Consider the following 19,151-nt stretch of genomic DNA (forward strand, 5'->3'; position numbering starts at 1 on the left):
CACAGACAGACCGAGGCCTGGGGACGTCTGGAACAAGTCCACCGACTGCTAAAACCAATCCCCTTCCTGTGGCATCTAAAGACGCAATGTGAAATTTAGTCCGATCTTGTTATGGTTTTCCCATCTAGCTTTCAAGAAATCTTTCCCTTTCAAATTATTCATGTCTATCTAGCGCTTGCGTAACTACAGCAGCCTCAGATTCTTCTTGCGTGTTTTGAAGCATGCCGACGTCTCTACAGTCTAAACTCTAATCACTTTTACCCGGATCCGTTTTCTTGAAAGCGCTTCTTATGCTACTTCAATTGGATTTATTCAACTATAAAGAACAGGAATGGGGTGGGGTTGGGGGGGGGGATCCGCACTGAACCCTGATGAGAGAGATCTAACAAAGTAGAATAAGTTAACTAAGTTAACTGTTAAAAGTTACCAGAAACCCAATTTGAGCTCAAATACGATTATAACGTGGTTGCATCATGATGCTAATAATGAAGTTTAGCCGTGCAGTGTTGTGCATGAGAAAAACACTCTGTGCATGAGAAACCTCTGAGCAATATCCTTTTTCTCAGGTGTTATATATTTAGTATGTAGAGTAGAAGGTAAAGTTTAAAGGTCAGTGCAGTCACTGGATCAGTGTGATATCTAGACCATTAAAACACATCCTTTGGCAACGTAACCTTTATGGCTCCTGTGGAGGTGAGAAAAACACACGACCTGCCGTTTCAAAGAACACTTTTCTTTGTCTGTGTGAATGTGGCTGAACTACACGACTCAGAAATGAAAAAAATCTTGCTTTTCAAATCTTTCATTAGTATTTTTCCAGTAAACTGAGTTCATGGTAACTTTATGACATGTGTGTGATTTTAATGCTGCACACGGTCGGTTGCTGTCAGGCCGTGTGGAAATATATATATATATATATTGTGGCAGCCAAACATCCATGACATATACAGCATTCTGTAGACTCTGGCTGGAAAAGTGTGATAGAGGTGTAAAATAAGCCCAGGCTATTTTTAGTTGTTGAGAATGGAAGTCTTTAAGCAGAAATCTGCTTCTTTGACTGAAAAGTTTGAACACACAAATGCTCCCGATGTTTTCTATTGGTTGGTCAAACAGTAAACAGTCCCGCCCACAATTCACACCACTGGTCAAGTCAAAGTCACTTTTGAAAGCACACAATACTACAACCTACAAATTACGTCAAAAATAAATAAATAACAATTATGTTAAAAAATGAATTAAATTGCACACATAAGCTTTTAAGTCAACATGAAATCACAATTTACCATATCTGTATTTTTAATATACATACATACATCTTATATAATATACATACATCTTAATACACATCTTATTGTGAAATTCTCTAAAATGTTTTTTCATCCTGGATGACATCCCCTCTTCCTTTCCTTTAACTCTCCTCATCAAACCACCTGACTCCATTCTCTCTTTCACAATCCAATCAATTATGATCACATTTCTGCCAACGTGTTTTTGCTCATCAATCATCTGTCTTCAATCTGAAATGCACCATATTTCCAGAGCTGACTTTCGTGTTGACTTTACGACTCGAGTAGTCTTGGTTCTGCTCTATTTCACTGACCTCTATGTTGAAAGAGTGTAGCACTTCGACAACATCGAGATGTTCACACAATCCTGCCGCAATGGAAAGCCATTAAACAGACCATATTTTCTCAATTCGCCTCCGCTTTTAAGTCTGCGTTGCTGTTTACAGGGTCCACTACTGGGACCGCTTCCAACAAAAACCTCTTCTCACATATCTGGAGTCCCTAAAGACTGCTGCTGTGGTCTTGGCCAACGCAGATATACCCAAAAACCATTTCAACAGAAACCTAGGCCTCTGAGATCTCAACAAACGACCCACAGCAATGTCATCCAATCTGGGCAAAAGGGCTTCATAACTAGGAAGGGTGTTGAAACGAAACGTCCTCAAAGGACTGAACTAAGACTCTGGCTCTGGCTCTGGCCCAACATCAACGTGGGCAGTGTTTGTGTAGGCTGTTCTGAAAGGTAGACAGGCTTTAAGGCAGCATCACGTGCATTCTGCTTACTGAAGGCAATCCCACAATGCATTGTGAGAAAAAAAAAAAGTTTGGAGCCATTACTATTTTTAATGTTTTTGAAAGAAGTTTCTTCTGCTCATCAAGCCTGCATTTATTTGATCAAAAATACAGAAAAAACAGTAATATTGTGAAATATTATTACAACTTAAAATAATAGTTTTCTATTTGAATATACTTAAAAAAATAATTTATTCCTGTGATGCAAAGCTGGATTTTCAGCATCATTACTCCAGCCTTCAGTGTCACATTTAACATCAGTCGATCACATGATCATTTAAAAATCATTCTAATATTCAAATTTATTATGAGTGTTGGAAACAGTTCTACTGTCTAATATATTTGATCAATAAAAGGTTAAAAACTGCATTTATTCAAAAAAAAATCTAATAATATATATATTCTAATAATATATTTTGTTTACTATCACTTTTTATCAATTCAACACATCCTTGCTGAATAAAAGTATTGATTTTATTTAAAAAAAGAAAGAAAAAAAATTACTGACCCCAAATTACTGACCAGTAGTGTATATTGTTATTTTTATAAAACAATTTAACACAATTATTTAATGTTTCAACAATAAACAATTATACATAATAATACTTAAACCAATCTACCTAGTTTTACCCAATGATTGTGTTTGTTGTTTTTTTATCCATATGTAGAGTTTTCTAAAACAGCCTCTAAATATGGTTTTAGTTGTTGCTTTAGAAGCCTGCTCCAAAGTCATCATGTTGTTATCTACTCTGAACTTTCCACAGTGACTCATCTTTAACTGTATAGTGTATTCATGCGAGACTGAGCCGAAACTCGTGGCACATTATTGCAAGTGAAGCATTATCATGTAGAGCTGTCTTGCGTTATCATGAGTGTGTGTGCATGGCTGACACGCGACATGGTTTCCTTTTGAGGACAGGTGCCGTTAAACCGCACTGACTTCCTGTGTGCTCCTCCTGAAATGAGGGTACGAGCTTTCTCTTTGAAACCACAGTACAACCCCTAACTGCTCAAAACAACCCTGTTTGATTAACGCTGCTCCCTGAATCACACAGAAATATATTCATGAGCTCTTCATACAACACAGCTTCTATTTCAACATCTGTTTTATAACCACAGCAGATATTAAACCTTATTTTTTATCACTCTGAATTTATTTAAACTGAATCAAACAAGTCCCTGGGATCCAATCAAGTTTCAACTATAGGCTTCAACTATATCCCCCTAGAAAACTACATTTCTTAATTTAACCCATAGTAAATGAATGGGTAACTCTAACTAGGATATGTTTTCTATCAGGCTAAACCCACATCCTCAGTATATGACACATTTCTACTTTATTATGAAACTTCCAAATACCGACAAGTTGTATAAGTTATATGTTTTTCAACCTTTTAAAACTTGCAGATATTTGAATTATACTAAAGCAAATGCCCACACAAATAACAAGAACAAAAGAGCAATGGATTTTAACAGAGTCACCATTTTAAATGTCTTAATATATGCCTAAAGACTAACATTTAAAGTCCAAACCAGGTCTCGAATCAATAGTTTGTATTTAATTGTGACTTTTCTCCCTTTAAAGCATTTTTTTTCTTCTTTTCAGGGTTTACAGGTGAAGACAGACTATATTCCCCTGCTGCAGTCTTTGGCTTCATTTGGCTGGAGACTCACTTGTGTGCTGCCTACACCCATCATCAAGACCAACAGGTAAAGTCATTGCCTTAAAATTCATTATTATTTATTTAACTTCTAGGTTCATACAGTTTCTAAAACTGCAAAGGTCAATAAAAAACAATTGTGTGCCATATAACCTGAAAAAGCTGTAAGGATGCATACTTTGAGAATGCACTGGGAATAATACACTATCCAGACCCCCTTGGCATACTGTTTTCAACATACAAGGATTTGGTACACAATAATCCAAATCTCAGTATTTGTACTATATAGTACACAAGATTAGGATTAGTATGCAAATTGCAGTGCAGCCATAGACTAGTGGTATGTTCAGCTAGACTTCTAGCACTATGAGAATTCATATTCATTGACGGCAATAAACAGCAAGAAAGAAACCAAAAACCATGCATTTCAATGAAAAAAACACAAGTGATCACTGGGCATTTAAGAGGGGAAAAAATAAAGCATGGAAAATATACAAGGAATTAAAATGAGTTTGTCTTATGCATTGAAAATCATGTTCCTGATATGATGCTTTATGCATTGCCGTTATTTATATTCGAAATTTTAGTGGCAGTCTGAAATGAAGGCGGACACAGTTTTTGTTTTATCAGGCTATATTTACTCAGTGGAGCTTATAACATCCAAGTGAAAGATATACTATAACACCAACATGTCAAAGCTTCTAAAACATGTCTCTAGACCTTGCACTTTTAAAAAAATCCTCTGACCTGTCTCACAACCAAAACACTATCTGTGTGAACCCTGTATTCTCATACGGTAGCTGTAGTAGTAACTGAAGTAGAAAATGAAACTGGCAACCAAGGGGCCTACAGGAACTCTGTGCATGTGACAACAGTATCACAAATTCTCGTGGATTGTATGGGGCAGTTGCCAGAAAAAAGCCACTCCTCAAGAAAGGCCAGATTGAGTCACAACTGAGCTTTGCCTTGAAGATTCTGAGATGAGACTAAAATTTAGTTATTTGGCCTCGACACGCAACAATATGTCTGGCAGAAATCCAGTACAGCTCAGCATCCAAATAACAGCATTCTTCCAGAAGAGCATTGAGGTGATCTCCTGTTATGGGGGTGTTTCTCTGCAGCAGGGACTGGAGCACTCGTCATGATACAAGAAAAATGGATCAGGCAAAATACAGTCAAATTCTTGAGGAAGATCTTCTGCCCAGAAAGCTATTAATGGGAAGAAGGTTTACCTTCCCAACATGACAAAGACCCAAAACACACAGCAAAACTGATCACACAGTGATTGAAGGAGAAAAAGCTGAATGTCCCTGCATGGCCTAGTCAGAGCCCAGACTTAAACCCTACTAACAGTATGTGGAATGACTTGAAGACTGCAGTCCACAAACACTCACCATCACATTTAACCAAACTTTTGCAGTTCTGCAAAGAGGAGTGGGCAAATATTGCAAAGTCTAGATGTGCAAAGTTAGTAGAAACAAATCCCAACAGACTAAAGGCTGTAATTACAGCAAAATACTGACAGAAGGGAGTGATCCTTTTTCCAACTCTGTGATTCTGTTTTTTTTTTTCTTTTCTTTTTTTTGACATGGTGTTTTCACAGCTGGATAAAAATAATGGTGTATATACTCACACATACATAAATGCACATAATTCCTTTAAATTATGTTAATTATGTATATTATATATATATAATTCCATTATGTATCATTATATTCATTTGATATCAGATCTAAAATCTTCGATTGGTGTTATGACCACCTGCTTATTTCACCAATCATGTTAGGGCATCCAGCAGTAAAAAAATCTATTACGACTAATAATACGACTAGGTTTTAAAGCCTTTGAGTGTGAACTGGCTTTAGAAGTAGGAAACATAAAGCCATCGATTGATTCTGTGTAAACACCTCTCATGGGGCACCATTTCTAACATAAAAAACAATGGTACAATCTAGAGTAATGGTACATCCTGAGCTCAAACCGCAACAGGGTCCTCGGGGTATAAAGAGCTCTGCAGGCCTCGTGGAGTCAGATGTAATGACTGGCACAAGTAGTATGGGGCAGAACTCTGTTTGCTCGCCGTAATGGAATGTCAATACAAGCTAACTGATGATTCCTGTAATGGCGAGTGGAAGCTTCCAGCGATGTCGAACTGAAGTTCACCATGTAATCTCCATCTGTCATACCCAACGTCTGCACTGGGCCAATCCTGCGTTGGCCTTTCTCTCACACGTCATTCTTCTATCCGTCCTGAAGTCCCTGCTGATTAATTACAGGCCTATTTTAAACTTTCACAAAATACCACAACACACAAGAGCAGCAATGTGGCTAATTAATCAAAACGTTGTCCTAGATGCTACAGAACCGTCACTTTTCAATGTCTTTGAGAAGGTTGGCCTTGTTTTTCTGCAAGGCAAAATATAATATGGTAATATATGGGTAAAACTCGTAGTACTATGAATACCAGTGTTGGTGAAAATCCAGGTTTATTATTCATGGTAACAAAAGTCAATGACAAGCAAACAACAAACAACCTAGTATTTTGAAAAAGTACAGTATCATTAAAAAGTATAAGTTTAAGAAACGTTTATTCAGCAAGTATGGATTAATCAAATGCCACAGTAAATATATTTAGTATGTTAAAGATTTTGATTTCATTTAAAATTGTCATATAAAATAAAATGTATCAAGGTTTCCATAAAAGTATAAGAAAAATAAGAAAAATAATAAAAAGAAGCATTTTAGAATGATTTCTGAAGAATCATGTGACACTGAACACTGGAGTAATTATGCTGAAAATTCAGATTTATAAATTAATTACATTTTAAAATATATTACAAAAAGGAACAGATATTTCTCATTTTACTGCATTTTAGATCAAATAAATGCAGCCTTTGTGAGTATGAGAGAAAAAAATATTACAGACACTAATATTTTGAAGGCAAGCAATTCTTTTCTAACTGCAAAATGAAATTGATTTATGTTGCAGTATTAAATAATTATTTATTTTGCTTTAAGACTCATATTTCTGCAAAAACTGTCATAGAAAAACTTTTTTTTTGGGGGGGGGGGGGGGTAAATATAATAAGTGTAATGGAAATTTCTACACTGAATATATATTTTTTCTTGTCATGCTCAACTCTTGATGAGCTAGGAATCCACTCTTTGTTAGTGTAATTTCTAGAAAATGACTAAAAGTCCTCCAGTAATCATCTTCCCAAACAAACAAGGTAATTCACAAAACACTTTTCTGAATGCAGATGAGTTTGTTTGTAATCGGTTATATTTCCACACACAGGGCGGCTTCTCATTGCTATGCATCACGCCGTACCGAAGGCTTGTACATTCATTATATTCAAAATTGCTGAAGTTACCATTCAATTAAGCCCTTAATGATGGGGATTTTATAGGTGGCGTGTGTCGTCCTCCATAAAGTGGAGACGCAGACTAGTTTGGATGCTGGCGAGACTGAAGACCAGAGCTGTAATTTCACCGACCAGCCTCTCGTTTACATTTTAATGGACTGAGGCTTGCAGGAATCCAGTTTTAGCTCTTTGATTTAAGCAAGAAGCCCTTGAATAAATAAACGAGTTCCTTGACAAGCAAGAAAATAGGAAGTGAAAAAATAAATAAATAGCAGGGCAAATTAGACATTTGGTATTGATTGCCAGCTTATGCCAGAGATGCAGAGGCCCATTTTGCCCATGTAAGAGATGTGCAGCAGAATCATAAAGAGAAAGGGGGATCAAGATTGAGACTGTTTAGTAACACATCTCCTCTGGAGATTACACTGCTTATCTGAACTGTTTAAATGAGGTTTTACACCAAACACACACAACTCACAGCACTCTATGTTTGCTCGATGATGTAAAACTTCCTTCTCTACACATATTAGCGATAGAGCCATGACAAGACAGCTAGAAAGAGAGATATAGTCATCACAGGATTTCACAAAACGGATATTTTGTTCATCCCTCTCAATGCCGGATGTTCCCACTGCACTCGCAGCTAAAAAATGTAAACAGATCTCCAAGTGGGGGCGGGGGGGTGCACCATCCAGCATTATTGGAGATATAAATACAAGATAAGATGCTGAATATCCAAACACACTCTAATCAACACAGAGCGGCTGCTCTGAAAAATGCTCAAATGAAAACTAGCTGGTCATTTAAAGTTGGTGTAAATCAGAGATGCCCCCCAAAAAAGGCCCACCGTGCCCTTTTGGGGGTGTGAAAAAAGGGAAAACATGCCATTATACAATAACTTCATTTCTAATACGCACACACATACTTGCATTTCTGGTTTACAGGGACTCTCCATAGGTGTAATAGTTTTTATACTGTACACACTGTATTTTCTATCGCCCCTACACCAACCTACCTCTCACAGAAAACTACTGCCAATTTTTGAATTTCATAAAACACCATCTTGTTATTTTTTTACGCCTTTTTTTTCACAGGGACACAGAAAGTGTCCTCATAAACCATGTTTACATTGTAGTACCTGTGCCATTGCACACATATGAACCATCATAAACCATATATACCAGTACAGACACACACACTCACCCAACTTTGTGTGTGTGTGTGTGTGTGTGTGTGTGTGTGTGTGTCCGTGCAAGTATACAACTTTTTATCAATTTTTGGCCCTTCGTAGAAAACAGTTTGTGCACTTCTGCTCAAGATGATTGGACATACGACAAACAGTTTGAACATTATTGAAGTATAATCATACCTAGATCACTAACTGAACTGTTTCCTCTCTCTCATCCAGTGATGGCAGTTTGGCCACCAAGCAGATCGTTTTCCTCCAGAGACCTGTGTTACCTCGAAAGAAGAAGGAATCCAAGGTACATGACCTCTTATTCCAGCCACATTACTGACATACTGCTGTCAAACACAGACACACACACACAGTTAATATCATAGTCCTCTCATTCGGTCTGCTTCTTGGCTAAAAACATCTATGTAGTTTGTGTTTGCAGCCAAAGTCACACACCAAGTGCATGAGGCATTTCCTTAAAGCTCCACATAAAATAGAGTCGAAAGCACAAGACGATTGAAGAGAACAATGCATCATTTAAACAAAGGTTTAGCTCATAGCACTTCAAAGAAAACCAAAGCCAGTGTGTGCATAGTGGGTGTTACTGCATGTTTGGCTTTCCTGATGATATTTACCCCTTACATTTTTTGGGAAGAAAGGTTCATGCAAATGAACTGTGTTAAGCTTTAATCAACCCGTCACACACGTCATCATCACTTGTATATGTAATTCAATATGTGAATTCGTCTTCATAAACAAACTGATGTGAGAATCTAAATGAACTTTTTCCAAAAATAAAAATTTCACATACATCTCACGCATCTTGTGGTTGCACGAGGACACCACAGCTTTGTGACAACTGCTTTTAGATAAGCATAATTTCATGTTCATAAGTGCAATACAGCAACAATCAGGTTTTGAGCATTTACAAATCACAATGATCTGTACTCTACTTGATGGAAACAAGGTTAAAAACTTTAAATAAATGTTTCTGTGGCTGGGCTTTCAGTGATTCAATTGATAAACACAGATTTATTATGGATTTGTTTAACATTGATGATGCCTTTTTGTTATTTAAAGAGGGTTAATAAGGGTTAAAAAAGAGATTAAATCATGTTATTATATAGTAGCCTACTATATTTAATTCTGATTAAAACAAGACCGTAGATAAACAGAGTTTTGCTCAAAAGTACATTTTTATTTATCATTGAAGCAGTGATTCATAAAATGATGCTCAAATGATGAAACAGCATTACAGACTTTTGCTATTTTAAAGAGGCAATTAATTAAATATTTACCTGTATCTCATTATTTTTCCATAAAAAAAAGAAGTATTAAAACTCTCTGTCAATATTTTCTGTTTCAGAAAGTCATCTTTAAAGCACGGAACAAGTCCAACAAGAACTCGGTCAAAGACGCACCAAAGAACAAGAAGAAGAAAGACTCCACACCCACCGTAGAGAAAGAGATAAGTGATCAAACGCAATGTGATGGAGCCGAGAAGAGCGCTGAAGAGACAAATACAAGACGGGAGGAGAAGCAGAATAACGAGACTGATGCTGAAGTGCAGAGTGAACAGAAAGAGGACAGAGAGGAAGGGAACGAGGCCGTAGGAGCAGGCAGGGAAACACAAGAAGCGGTGGGCGGAAATAGTGAGAGAGACGGAAATGCTAAGGATGAGGTAGACGTTAAAGAGGAAGAGTGTAGGGTGAAAACAGAAGCTGAAATGGAGTCGTGTCAAGACAAGGCCTCACCTACAGCACAAGAAACAGGACGAGAGGACCATGAGGTGGACAAACAGGAAGACAGCTCAGCCAATCAGGATTGAGGACGCACTCAAACCCACCAGGCCAACGCAAGTGGATCTTTATGAATGTTCTAATTGCTTCGCTGCAAAAAAAAAGAAAAGAAAAAAAGATTTTGTCTTGTTTCCAGTATCTAAACATCCTTAAAACAAGTTCAATTACAAAACAAGAAAACAAGCCAATGCCAATGCTGATTAAACGTCTTGTTTTATTGATTTTTAAATACTCAAGACGAAACTACTGGTATGGTTTTAGACAGGTTAACTGTCATGCAAACACCTCACCTGACATTTCCACCGCTTGTAACCAATGCCGAACATTTAACTCACGGCTGGTGAGCAGGCGATAACAGCCAAAGGACTCTGCTATCCAGGAAGAGGGAGGAACGATGGGAAGAGATTGTTTATCAGTAAATGCACTGGATGGGAAAACCACATTAATATTTACTCAATGAGCCCAGAGACAGACTCGAAGACGGCATCTCAGACGCGCTCCGAGGAGAAGGTTACTACCGCGAGAAGCAATCTGTTGTGTTGGAAGTGCATTTGTTTGTGTATGCTTTTGTTTACGTTTATATAAATATCTCATTTGTACGTCCGAACGAAAGGGTCAGCTTCTCGAAATTGAAGAGAAGGTTCACGACCTGGTGGAGAGTCATACTGGGAATATTTCTATTACGTTTGTTGTACAGTGGTTTGGTCGTAAGCATTCAGAGCGTATTCACCACAGGTTTAAAGAAATAAACATTCTGTCATCATTTACTCACCCTCATGTTGTTTCAAATATGAATGACTTCATTCCAGTGGAAAGGTTTCTAGCACAAATAAAAAAAAAAAATAAAAAAAAAAGATTTCATGATTATGAGACAAAAAGTCAAAATTGTAACATGCTAAATTATAATTAGGATATAAAGAGTAGAAATTGACATAAAATGTTGATACTGAAAAGATAAAATCATTAATTTTTTATCTCATAAGTGACTTATATATCCCATAATTTTGACTTATGTCATAATTTCAGCACATTGTATCAATATTTAGTATGTCATGTTTGACTTTTTATCTCATAATTATGTCTTATATCAACTTTTTGTTTCTTACAATTTTGACTTTTTTATCTCAAAGTGGTGACAATTATGTCATAATTATGCAGAAATTGGCTTCTATAACTTTGAGCTCCATAGATGCATTAGAACGGTAGGCCATCTAATTAAAAATATATTATTTTACCCAATATTTGTGGGCTAGTTTATTTTCACATAATATTTATATTGTACTGTTAGCTTAGCCACAAGCTTTATTAAAATATCCACTGAATGCTTTGTGCAAAAACAAAAAGAAAGTGATTCAATGATGACAGAATGATCATTTTATAGAGTGTATTATTGCTTTTAAAAGAGGCAGGTGGCAAAATAAGTGTCTGTTTGGGCTTCAGTTTACTTTTACATGGAGACAATCTGCTTTAGCTCTAAAAGATGCTCTCTAAAGTGATTTTGTTTGAGAAAATCAACACCAGAAAGATGAGATACGCTCATGAACAGATCCTTTCCTTGGTTTAATTAGCAGATGACTAAGAGGCCGTTCACACAGGATCTTTATCTCATGTTAAAAACAACGGAGCGCCACAGAAGGTGCGTTTAAATGCACATTAACTCCCAGACACTTGCTAATGTTCACCTCAAGATGTTCATTCTGCCCCTGATTCATCTGATGGCCATGATTTAAAACAGACAGCAATTTGATTTGTAACTATCAAACCATCAACTCAATTTTGATAAAAAGTGCATCAAATTACAGAAATAAACATGTAAAAACATAGCACAGATGCACACACCGAAATGGTACAAACATTGTTTTAATATATTTCACAGCACATAATTCATAAAGATACTGACAGTTTTTATTATGAAAATCACATTTTCTGGGGAGGATGTAAAATGAGAGTGAAACTTCACGGTGTTATTATAGAGACCGCAGTCGATTTTCAATTTGCATAAGAAAATAACTGGATACGTGGATAATGTGTAACAGAATGTTGTGAGAGGATAGAGGGGTTATTTCATGACTGATATGATTTTATTACCCTGATCTTCTGGGATGATTCAGTTTTCAAGTGAACAACAGAAAATGAGGATAATGCGGTGACAGGTTCACGTGGTTCTTCAGCTTTTATTAATGAAGCGAATGTCTTGTATTTTAGAAACCAGATCCTTTAATCCAGCCGAATCACAAGACTATGATTTCAGATAGAAAGTATAATCCTATCTAAATCATGGTTTAGAAATGATCAAAAAAGAACAAAATCTATGTGTTAAAGAAAACTATTATTTGACATTATTTTAGCAGTTAACAACAACTGGGTAACACATTGTGTTTTTATATCAGAATAGACCAAAAAGTGTTTAGAAACTTAAAGGTGCATCCACATTCGTGAGATATATATGAATCATAGCTCACACAGAAGTCACTTTCCAAGACAAAAAAAATTTAAACTTGAACCCATTGAAATTAGCATGAGGAAATCTTTCGTCCTCGCACGAAATTCCAGATTACATGGAATTCTGTTAAAATCTGCAGAAAAATTATGGTGAACACACACATGAATACGCCTTAAAATGTCAGAGAATGTCATTGCATTAGTTCAAATATCAAACTAAGTGGCATTTATTTGAAACTGGGAATATAGGTTGTCTCAAGGTTTTCTCAAAGTTATGAACAAACATTATTCCAGTAATGTTTATAGAATGTTTGTTCCTTTTTGTTTGTACATTTTACATTCATTATGTTTTTTTGTTTGTTTGTTTGTTCATGAAACATTTTAGTTGGACGTTCGTCTAACATTTTTAAAAGTTATTTCATTTGAAAGTTACATTCGTTGCAAAATTCTAAAATGGAACGTTCCCTTAACATTCACATATCAAAATGTTTTTAAAACTTTTTTTTTTCTTTTAAATGGATGTTTGAAACGTTCAGAAAAATGAAAAACTTTTCATAAAAATAAAAATCTTAAAACATACTTTGTTAGCTGGGACAGTTCAAGCTAACCTTACAAGCAAAACATTTCACAGATAGATAATATTTCAATAATTTAAAACCACTGGTTGTCAGATGTTAGTGGGACAAATCCATCATGAACATCAAGAAATGTGCATTAAAGTGTGATCACAGTAACTTTCCCACACAGATTTTACTCATGATCAAGTTGGTTGCTCAAATATGAAAGTGACTTCTGTGTAATTAATAATTTATACATCTCTCTGCTATTTACAATGGACCTGTTTTTGCTCCCAAGATTCTGCTACTGCACCTTAAGAAAGTAAATATGGCCATTTTGATTTCATGTTGACTTTTATTCCACTGTACACCTCACCTGAGCTGCATATGCATTTCCATTAAGTCAGCAATGTTGTGTTTGTAATCTGGATTAGCAGTGGTCTTGAGGGACGACGTGTGTGTGCGGTTCTGTGGGGTCTGCATTAGCTCTAATGGCCAGAGGGGTCACGTTTAAAATCATAATGGCTTTTCCACTCCCCCCTCCTGCTGGGACAAGCGTCTGAACCTCTCTGCCTCATCAGAAAGGACATCAGCCATTCAACTCCCTAATAAAAAACATGCCGTTTTCAATGCTTTAAAGAAATTCATTTTGCACTTCCCTCTTATACGCGAAGGCGGCTCTCATTCGGTTTCTGACACGTTGTCATTATAATTGCGCTTTGTCACAGTGTTGTTGTGAGACTGCAGCTGGAGGGGAAAGGCCTTGTTTATTGTTTTAATACAGGAGAAAGACAGCTGCGCTGACGATGAAAAGACATTCTGATCACACTATTTTCAGTTTAACATGTTCAATCTCCGCTTACATACAGATGTATTTCTCAAGCATTACTTGTTGCGTATCACAGGTGGAATCTAGGCTTTTTGAGGTGGTAAAATCCATGGAATGTGTTAAACGAGAGCTGAGAGTTCAATAAATAAAGAAGTTTGTGAATGAAGGGCGAGCCAATTCCTGCGGACATCTGAAGGCACTGATTGTGTGTGGGCCTGCTTATCACTGACAGATAGCAGTTATGTTACAGTGTGTGTTAGTATGCATATTGCTCTACTGTCAGCATCTGCTCTGATAAGCTTGGCTTATCTAGATTGAGTTCCTTGACTGTGTTCGGGGACAGAATACTAGTGTACTGCGTATTGCACAGTGTATGCTGTATGCCGCCTTTTGTTTTAATAGAATGTGAAACAGTATAAAAGAAAGTTATAAGTCAGAGGTGTCTATGCTCAGTGCAAAACTGACCTTAACTCAATAATTATGCAGAAATTGTAACAGTATGCTATTTCAAACACAGCCTTTATTCCGCACTCAAACCTTGTTAAACAAACACACACAGCAGCTACGCATTTCTTAAAGTCTTTGAAGGTTAGATTATGTCTATGTAGACATGCTTTCTGTGGTTTAGCTGGCAGTGATGAAGGGTTAGTTTGTGAGAGCGAACATGCGTGATCTTTACCACCCACCGCGTGGATTTGAATGACATCAGAAAGTTGATGGATGGTATGTCCGGTCTGTGTCTGCAGGGTCAGTCGGATCAGTCCGTGGGTCGGTGAGTCTGCTCCAAACGAGCTGTTAGGAAAAAACAAGGATGTGGAAGAAAGTGAGGCAGGATCAGTGAAATGATGCTGAGTAATATTAACCCTCATCTCCCGTGACTCATGCAGCAGCTGACCTCGTCCACTGTAGGTTTTTTTTTTCAAATCTGTTTGTTGTATGCTAAGAAATGTGCCAGTTCATCAGTTATAAAATTGATTTTAATGCATCCTGCAGCGGCAGGGGAGGATCATCATAGCTACTAATGCACATTTAAGTATGTGCACCTAATTTTGTGGTCCATTTCCTGTTGGTTTTCTTGCTTTTCAGAAGATAGAAACATGCCAGACATGCTGCATTTCCCCTCTCAACCCCCCAGCCGGTGAGATGCTAAAGCAAGCTTGTACATCTCAAAGGATTTCACCATTTCTGCCTCTGTATTTGCAGGTTGCTTCTTTGATTGTCAGCCTCTGTTGTGCCATTGTGAACATTGATCAACATTTTTCATTGTTTGTAAGGACAAACAATATGATAATGTCATCTGTACAATTTGTATAATATAATAAATATCATTTATATTTGATTTGTTTTGAAAGTTATATTTGCTATAATATCTGTCAGCTTCTTTATTGCTTGCTTAATTAAGCAAAGCCTCAAGATGTTTCTAATAGAGGGATTGCGCAGGTCATATTTCATTTAAAAAACATAATGTTACTTTGCATTAAGAAAATTAAACCTTATGTTCATAATAATAATTATTATTTATTTTTTTTAGCATTGAGGCAGTAATTTCATGACAATTAAGTGCAATTACCCAAATGATAATCTAATGAGAATCATCTTTAAAAAAAATGTTAATTACAAAAAACTCTTAAAACTTAAAGGTTCGGGGAATGTGCTTAACTGTTACCAAGATACTTTCAGAGTCCAAAAAATTAATTAAAATCTTAATGGTCCTTAAATAGGCTTTGTTTTCATCATGCAAATTGTAATTGCATGATAATCAGGAGAAATGTGAAGAGCGTGTTCATGACAGATATCATGCATAGACATTTTATGGCTCCACAGAAATCAGCAACATTTCTATGTCAGGTTGCATCACAATGCACACACTTTTTAGTGTGTATTTAATTCATAAATAATAATAAATAACATTATGCACACACAACATCTTATGCTTCTCATATGCTTGTCAGAAATGTTTTGTGACAAAAAATGAATTAAACCTCATCACTGACCCCAAGATAATAGAATAGCTCATCCAAAAATGAAAATTTGCTGAAAATGTACTCACCCTCAGCCTCAGGCCACCCAAGATGAGTTTCTTCATCAGAACAGATTTGAGGAAATGTAGCATTCCATGACTTGCTCACCAGTGCAATATCCTCTGCAGTGAATGGGTGCCGTCAGAATGAGAGTCCAAACAGCTGATAAAAACATCACAATAATCCACAGGTTATCCAGACCACTCCAGTCCATCAGTTAACATCTTGTGAAGTACAACATTAGAAGAAAAGAAAGAATCATTTAACTTCAACCTGTCGTTTCTGGCAAAAAATTTGAGTTCATAATAATAACGCTTCCTCCGGTGAAAAAGCCTATCTCCAGGTGTCATCTCACATCAAAATCCACCCACATATTTGTTTAGAGCTGTTAGTCTGGACTTGTAAACCGAGCTTGATCAGTGCAGATTTCTCTTCTGATTCAGAAAAGACAACTTTTTCACTGGAGACTTTAGTTTCACACCTCCGCGAGTGCCATCTATTGCATTTGTTATCTAAAGGTGCTCATTTCCTTGCTTTAAACCTAGCCAAAAACCCATAGGCAATGTTTTGACTGTGATACATAGACTTTAATGGTATGCACAATTACTATATTTTTTTGTATCAATCCATGTTCATTTTTACTGCAAACAATCCACTGTCACTTAAATCCAGCTCGCGCAGCACAGCAAAAACAGACTTGGGTGCAGAAACGCTTGTTGAACCACATCTGCAGTATGAACGCTAAAGTTGGAAATCCGCACTGCAAATGTGGTATGTGTGGAACAAACAGGCAGCTTTTAGCTTCACAAGATGTTAACTGATGGACTGGAGTGGTGTGGATTACTTGTTTTTATAAGCTGTTTGAACTCTGACGGCACCCGTTCACTCCTATAACTCGAGACATACGGACACCGTGGATAGTAACTTATCTGGTATGCAGTGCCACAAACAAAAATAGCTCTGTCAGACTAATGAAAAACACTTGTGAGTAAATCATTGAATGTTGTATAAATGACCTCCGTGAAGCTCTTTGGGACAGAGACCACAAGTGCAAACACACGCACATGAAATCAATGCCACGTTCATTACCAGAAAACACTTAAGACACTTCAGTGACACTTCAGTGATGTAGAAACTAGAACCATGAATAATGTATAGACAGACGTCCTAAAACATGCCACATTTTTAGATTTAGATGAGAAAAAAAACACCAAAGGTGACTTTTAGAGGTTTGTTTAGTAAAGTCAAATCAGGTCACCAAAAAGCCAAGTGCAGTATGTAAAACCCGACTGAAGGAACACAGCGCCATCTAGTGGCTCGTGCATCTCAGCACTTCACTTATGACTAAAAAGCTACTCATGTAAATGCACGTTTATGAATATTGTGGTAATCATCCGATATCATTCAAAAGTATTATATTATTAGGAACTGATACCATCGGTGCGTAGTTTGTTTGTGTAATGCACAATCATTACTCTTCTCCACTCGAGTCTAGTGTTAAGTTTTAGTTTTTGCATTCAAAGAGAGCAGTACTTGAACACAGTCTAGGTGGATTATCCAGCCCACATTTAATTAATGCAATTAAGCTTTGCTCTCCCCACATGAATGCTTATCTACTGCTGTCAGAGCCCAAACTGTAAATGAATTAATTACCTGATCTACTTAGTTCATAACGGCAATCTGAACTGAAGGATGAATATGCATCAGCATAACAATAAGTGAAACACATCAGTGATGATGTGAAAGTTGTTATAGAAAGGAGTAAGACTTAAATAATTCTCTCAGTTACATTCAATTTATACGCTACTGTATGGGCTGGATGTTGTTATTTTTGTCATGTCCTGGATAATAAACCGATGCCATAAACTGGCGATTTATTAAATAACATTTTATATTAGCTTTCCGTAATCTAAATGTATGAAGAAAACATGTTTAAAAATGAGCTATCCAAGAGAGATATCCAATAATAATAAATAAATATATAAAATAATGTAATAAAATAAGTAAATACATTAACAAATAATAAAAGACTCAAATGTTAAATAAATATTTATTAATTTTAAAATCAGAATAAACAGATGATTTAGAGTGTTTGTGGCAGAAGAATAGAAGGCTGTTTGAGAGTTTGTGTTCATTCAGGCCGCAGCTCCAGCTTGCTCATTACGACTATAACGATTCCCAGCACAAATCCCAGAAATCCCACAAGAATTCCGATCACAAGCACCACCACCTCCACCTCCTGAGAGTCCTCTGGCACCTCCACCTCTGTGGGACACAGAGCAGAACATCACCAACATTAAACAGTCATCCAAACATCTGAAATACTTCACAGAAATGAATGGTAGAAATAAAAAAGGAGGAGATCTACATTCAGCAACATACACTGTACTATCCTTTTGCCTCGCAAAACTGACTTATGTGAAATTAAGCACTATTCTACATCTATAAAATCTGAAAACTGAAGCAATAATTAATATTCACCAATAAATAAATAGTACAAATCTTGATTGAATATCATTTAAATAATTTTTTCCAACAATTGGGCTTCTTTATTTTCTGTTAGCTAAAAAAAAAAAAAAAAAAAAAGTATATATATATATATATATATATATATATATATATATATATATATATATATATATATATATATATATATATATATATAAGTATAAAATAAGTATAAAATAATTTTTAAAATGTATTCGATTCTTTTGTTCCCTCACACAGAAATGTGAAAATAAACTATTTAATTAAGATGCTAATAATAATAATATGATGATAAACAAAATGCATTCTGTTATCGCTTCACTAAACTGTCTTACATTTAAGTGAAACTGTGTATAATTGTGCATCTATAAAATATGTATATTTTACTGAATACTGATGAAGCAATAATTAATCTTTAATAATAAATAAACTAACTTTTTTATTAGAAAAGAGGTCTTTTCATCCTTCATTGAGGTCTTAGTTTTCTATTAGTTAAAACATAACAATAAGAATTATATTCATTATAATACAAGTATTATTAAAAGCTTTAAATTATTTTTATAATGATTTAAAGTATAAAACAAACAATTCTTGGGGGGGGGGGGGTAAATAAATAAATAAATAAATAGACAAACTTGATTATTTTGTTCCTGTTGCCCAGAAATATGAGTGAATAAATAAACAACAGTAATAGACAAACTTTCCTTGAAACGTTAGTTTATTTAGGTAATCTAA

General features: G+C 36.0%; 2 protein-coding genes across 5 annotated transcripts in view; one reads left to right on the plus strand and one right to left on the minus strand.

Moving 5' to 3' along the window:
- LOC128030590 (raftlin-like) overlaps positions 1-15,247 on the plus strand; it is an 80,202-nt gene extending 64,955 nt beyond the window's left edge. For both annotated transcript variants that reach the window (XM_052618339.1, XM_052618341.1), the window contains exons 8-10: positions 3,685-3,788; positions 8,513-8,588; positions 9,648-15,247. In XM_052618339.1, the coding sequence (XP_052474299.1) occupies positions 3,685-3,788; positions 8,513-8,588; positions 9,648-10,109 (642 nt within the window). In that variant the 3' untranslated portion in view covers positions 10,110-15,247. The remainder of the gene's footprint in view (positions 1-3,684; positions 3,789-8,512; positions 8,589-9,647) is intronic.
- Positions 15,248-17,965: 2,718 nt separating this feature from the next.
- LOC128031211 (HLA class II histocompatibility antigen, DO alpha chain) overlaps positions 17,966-19,151 on the minus strand; it is a 4,182-nt gene continuing 2,996 nt past the window's right edge. For all 3 annotated transcript variants that reach the window (XM_052619488.1, XM_052619489.1, XM_052619487.1), the window contains one exon: positions 17,966-18,194. In XM_052619488.1, coding sequence (XP_052475448.1) covers positions 18,061-18,194 — 134 coding nt within the window. In that variant the 3' untranslated portion in view covers positions 17,966-18,060. The remainder of the gene's footprint in view (positions 18,195-19,151) is intronic.

The sequence above is a fragment of the Carassius gibelio genome, chromosome A16 (genome assembly GCF_023724105.1).
Source record: "Carassius gibelio isolate Cgi1373 ecotype wild population from Czech Republic chromosome A16, carGib1.2-hapl.c, whole genome shotgun sequence".
Classification (NCBI taxonomy): Eukaryota; Metazoa; Chordata; class Actinopteri; order Cypriniformes; family Cyprinidae; genus Carassius; species Carassius gibelio.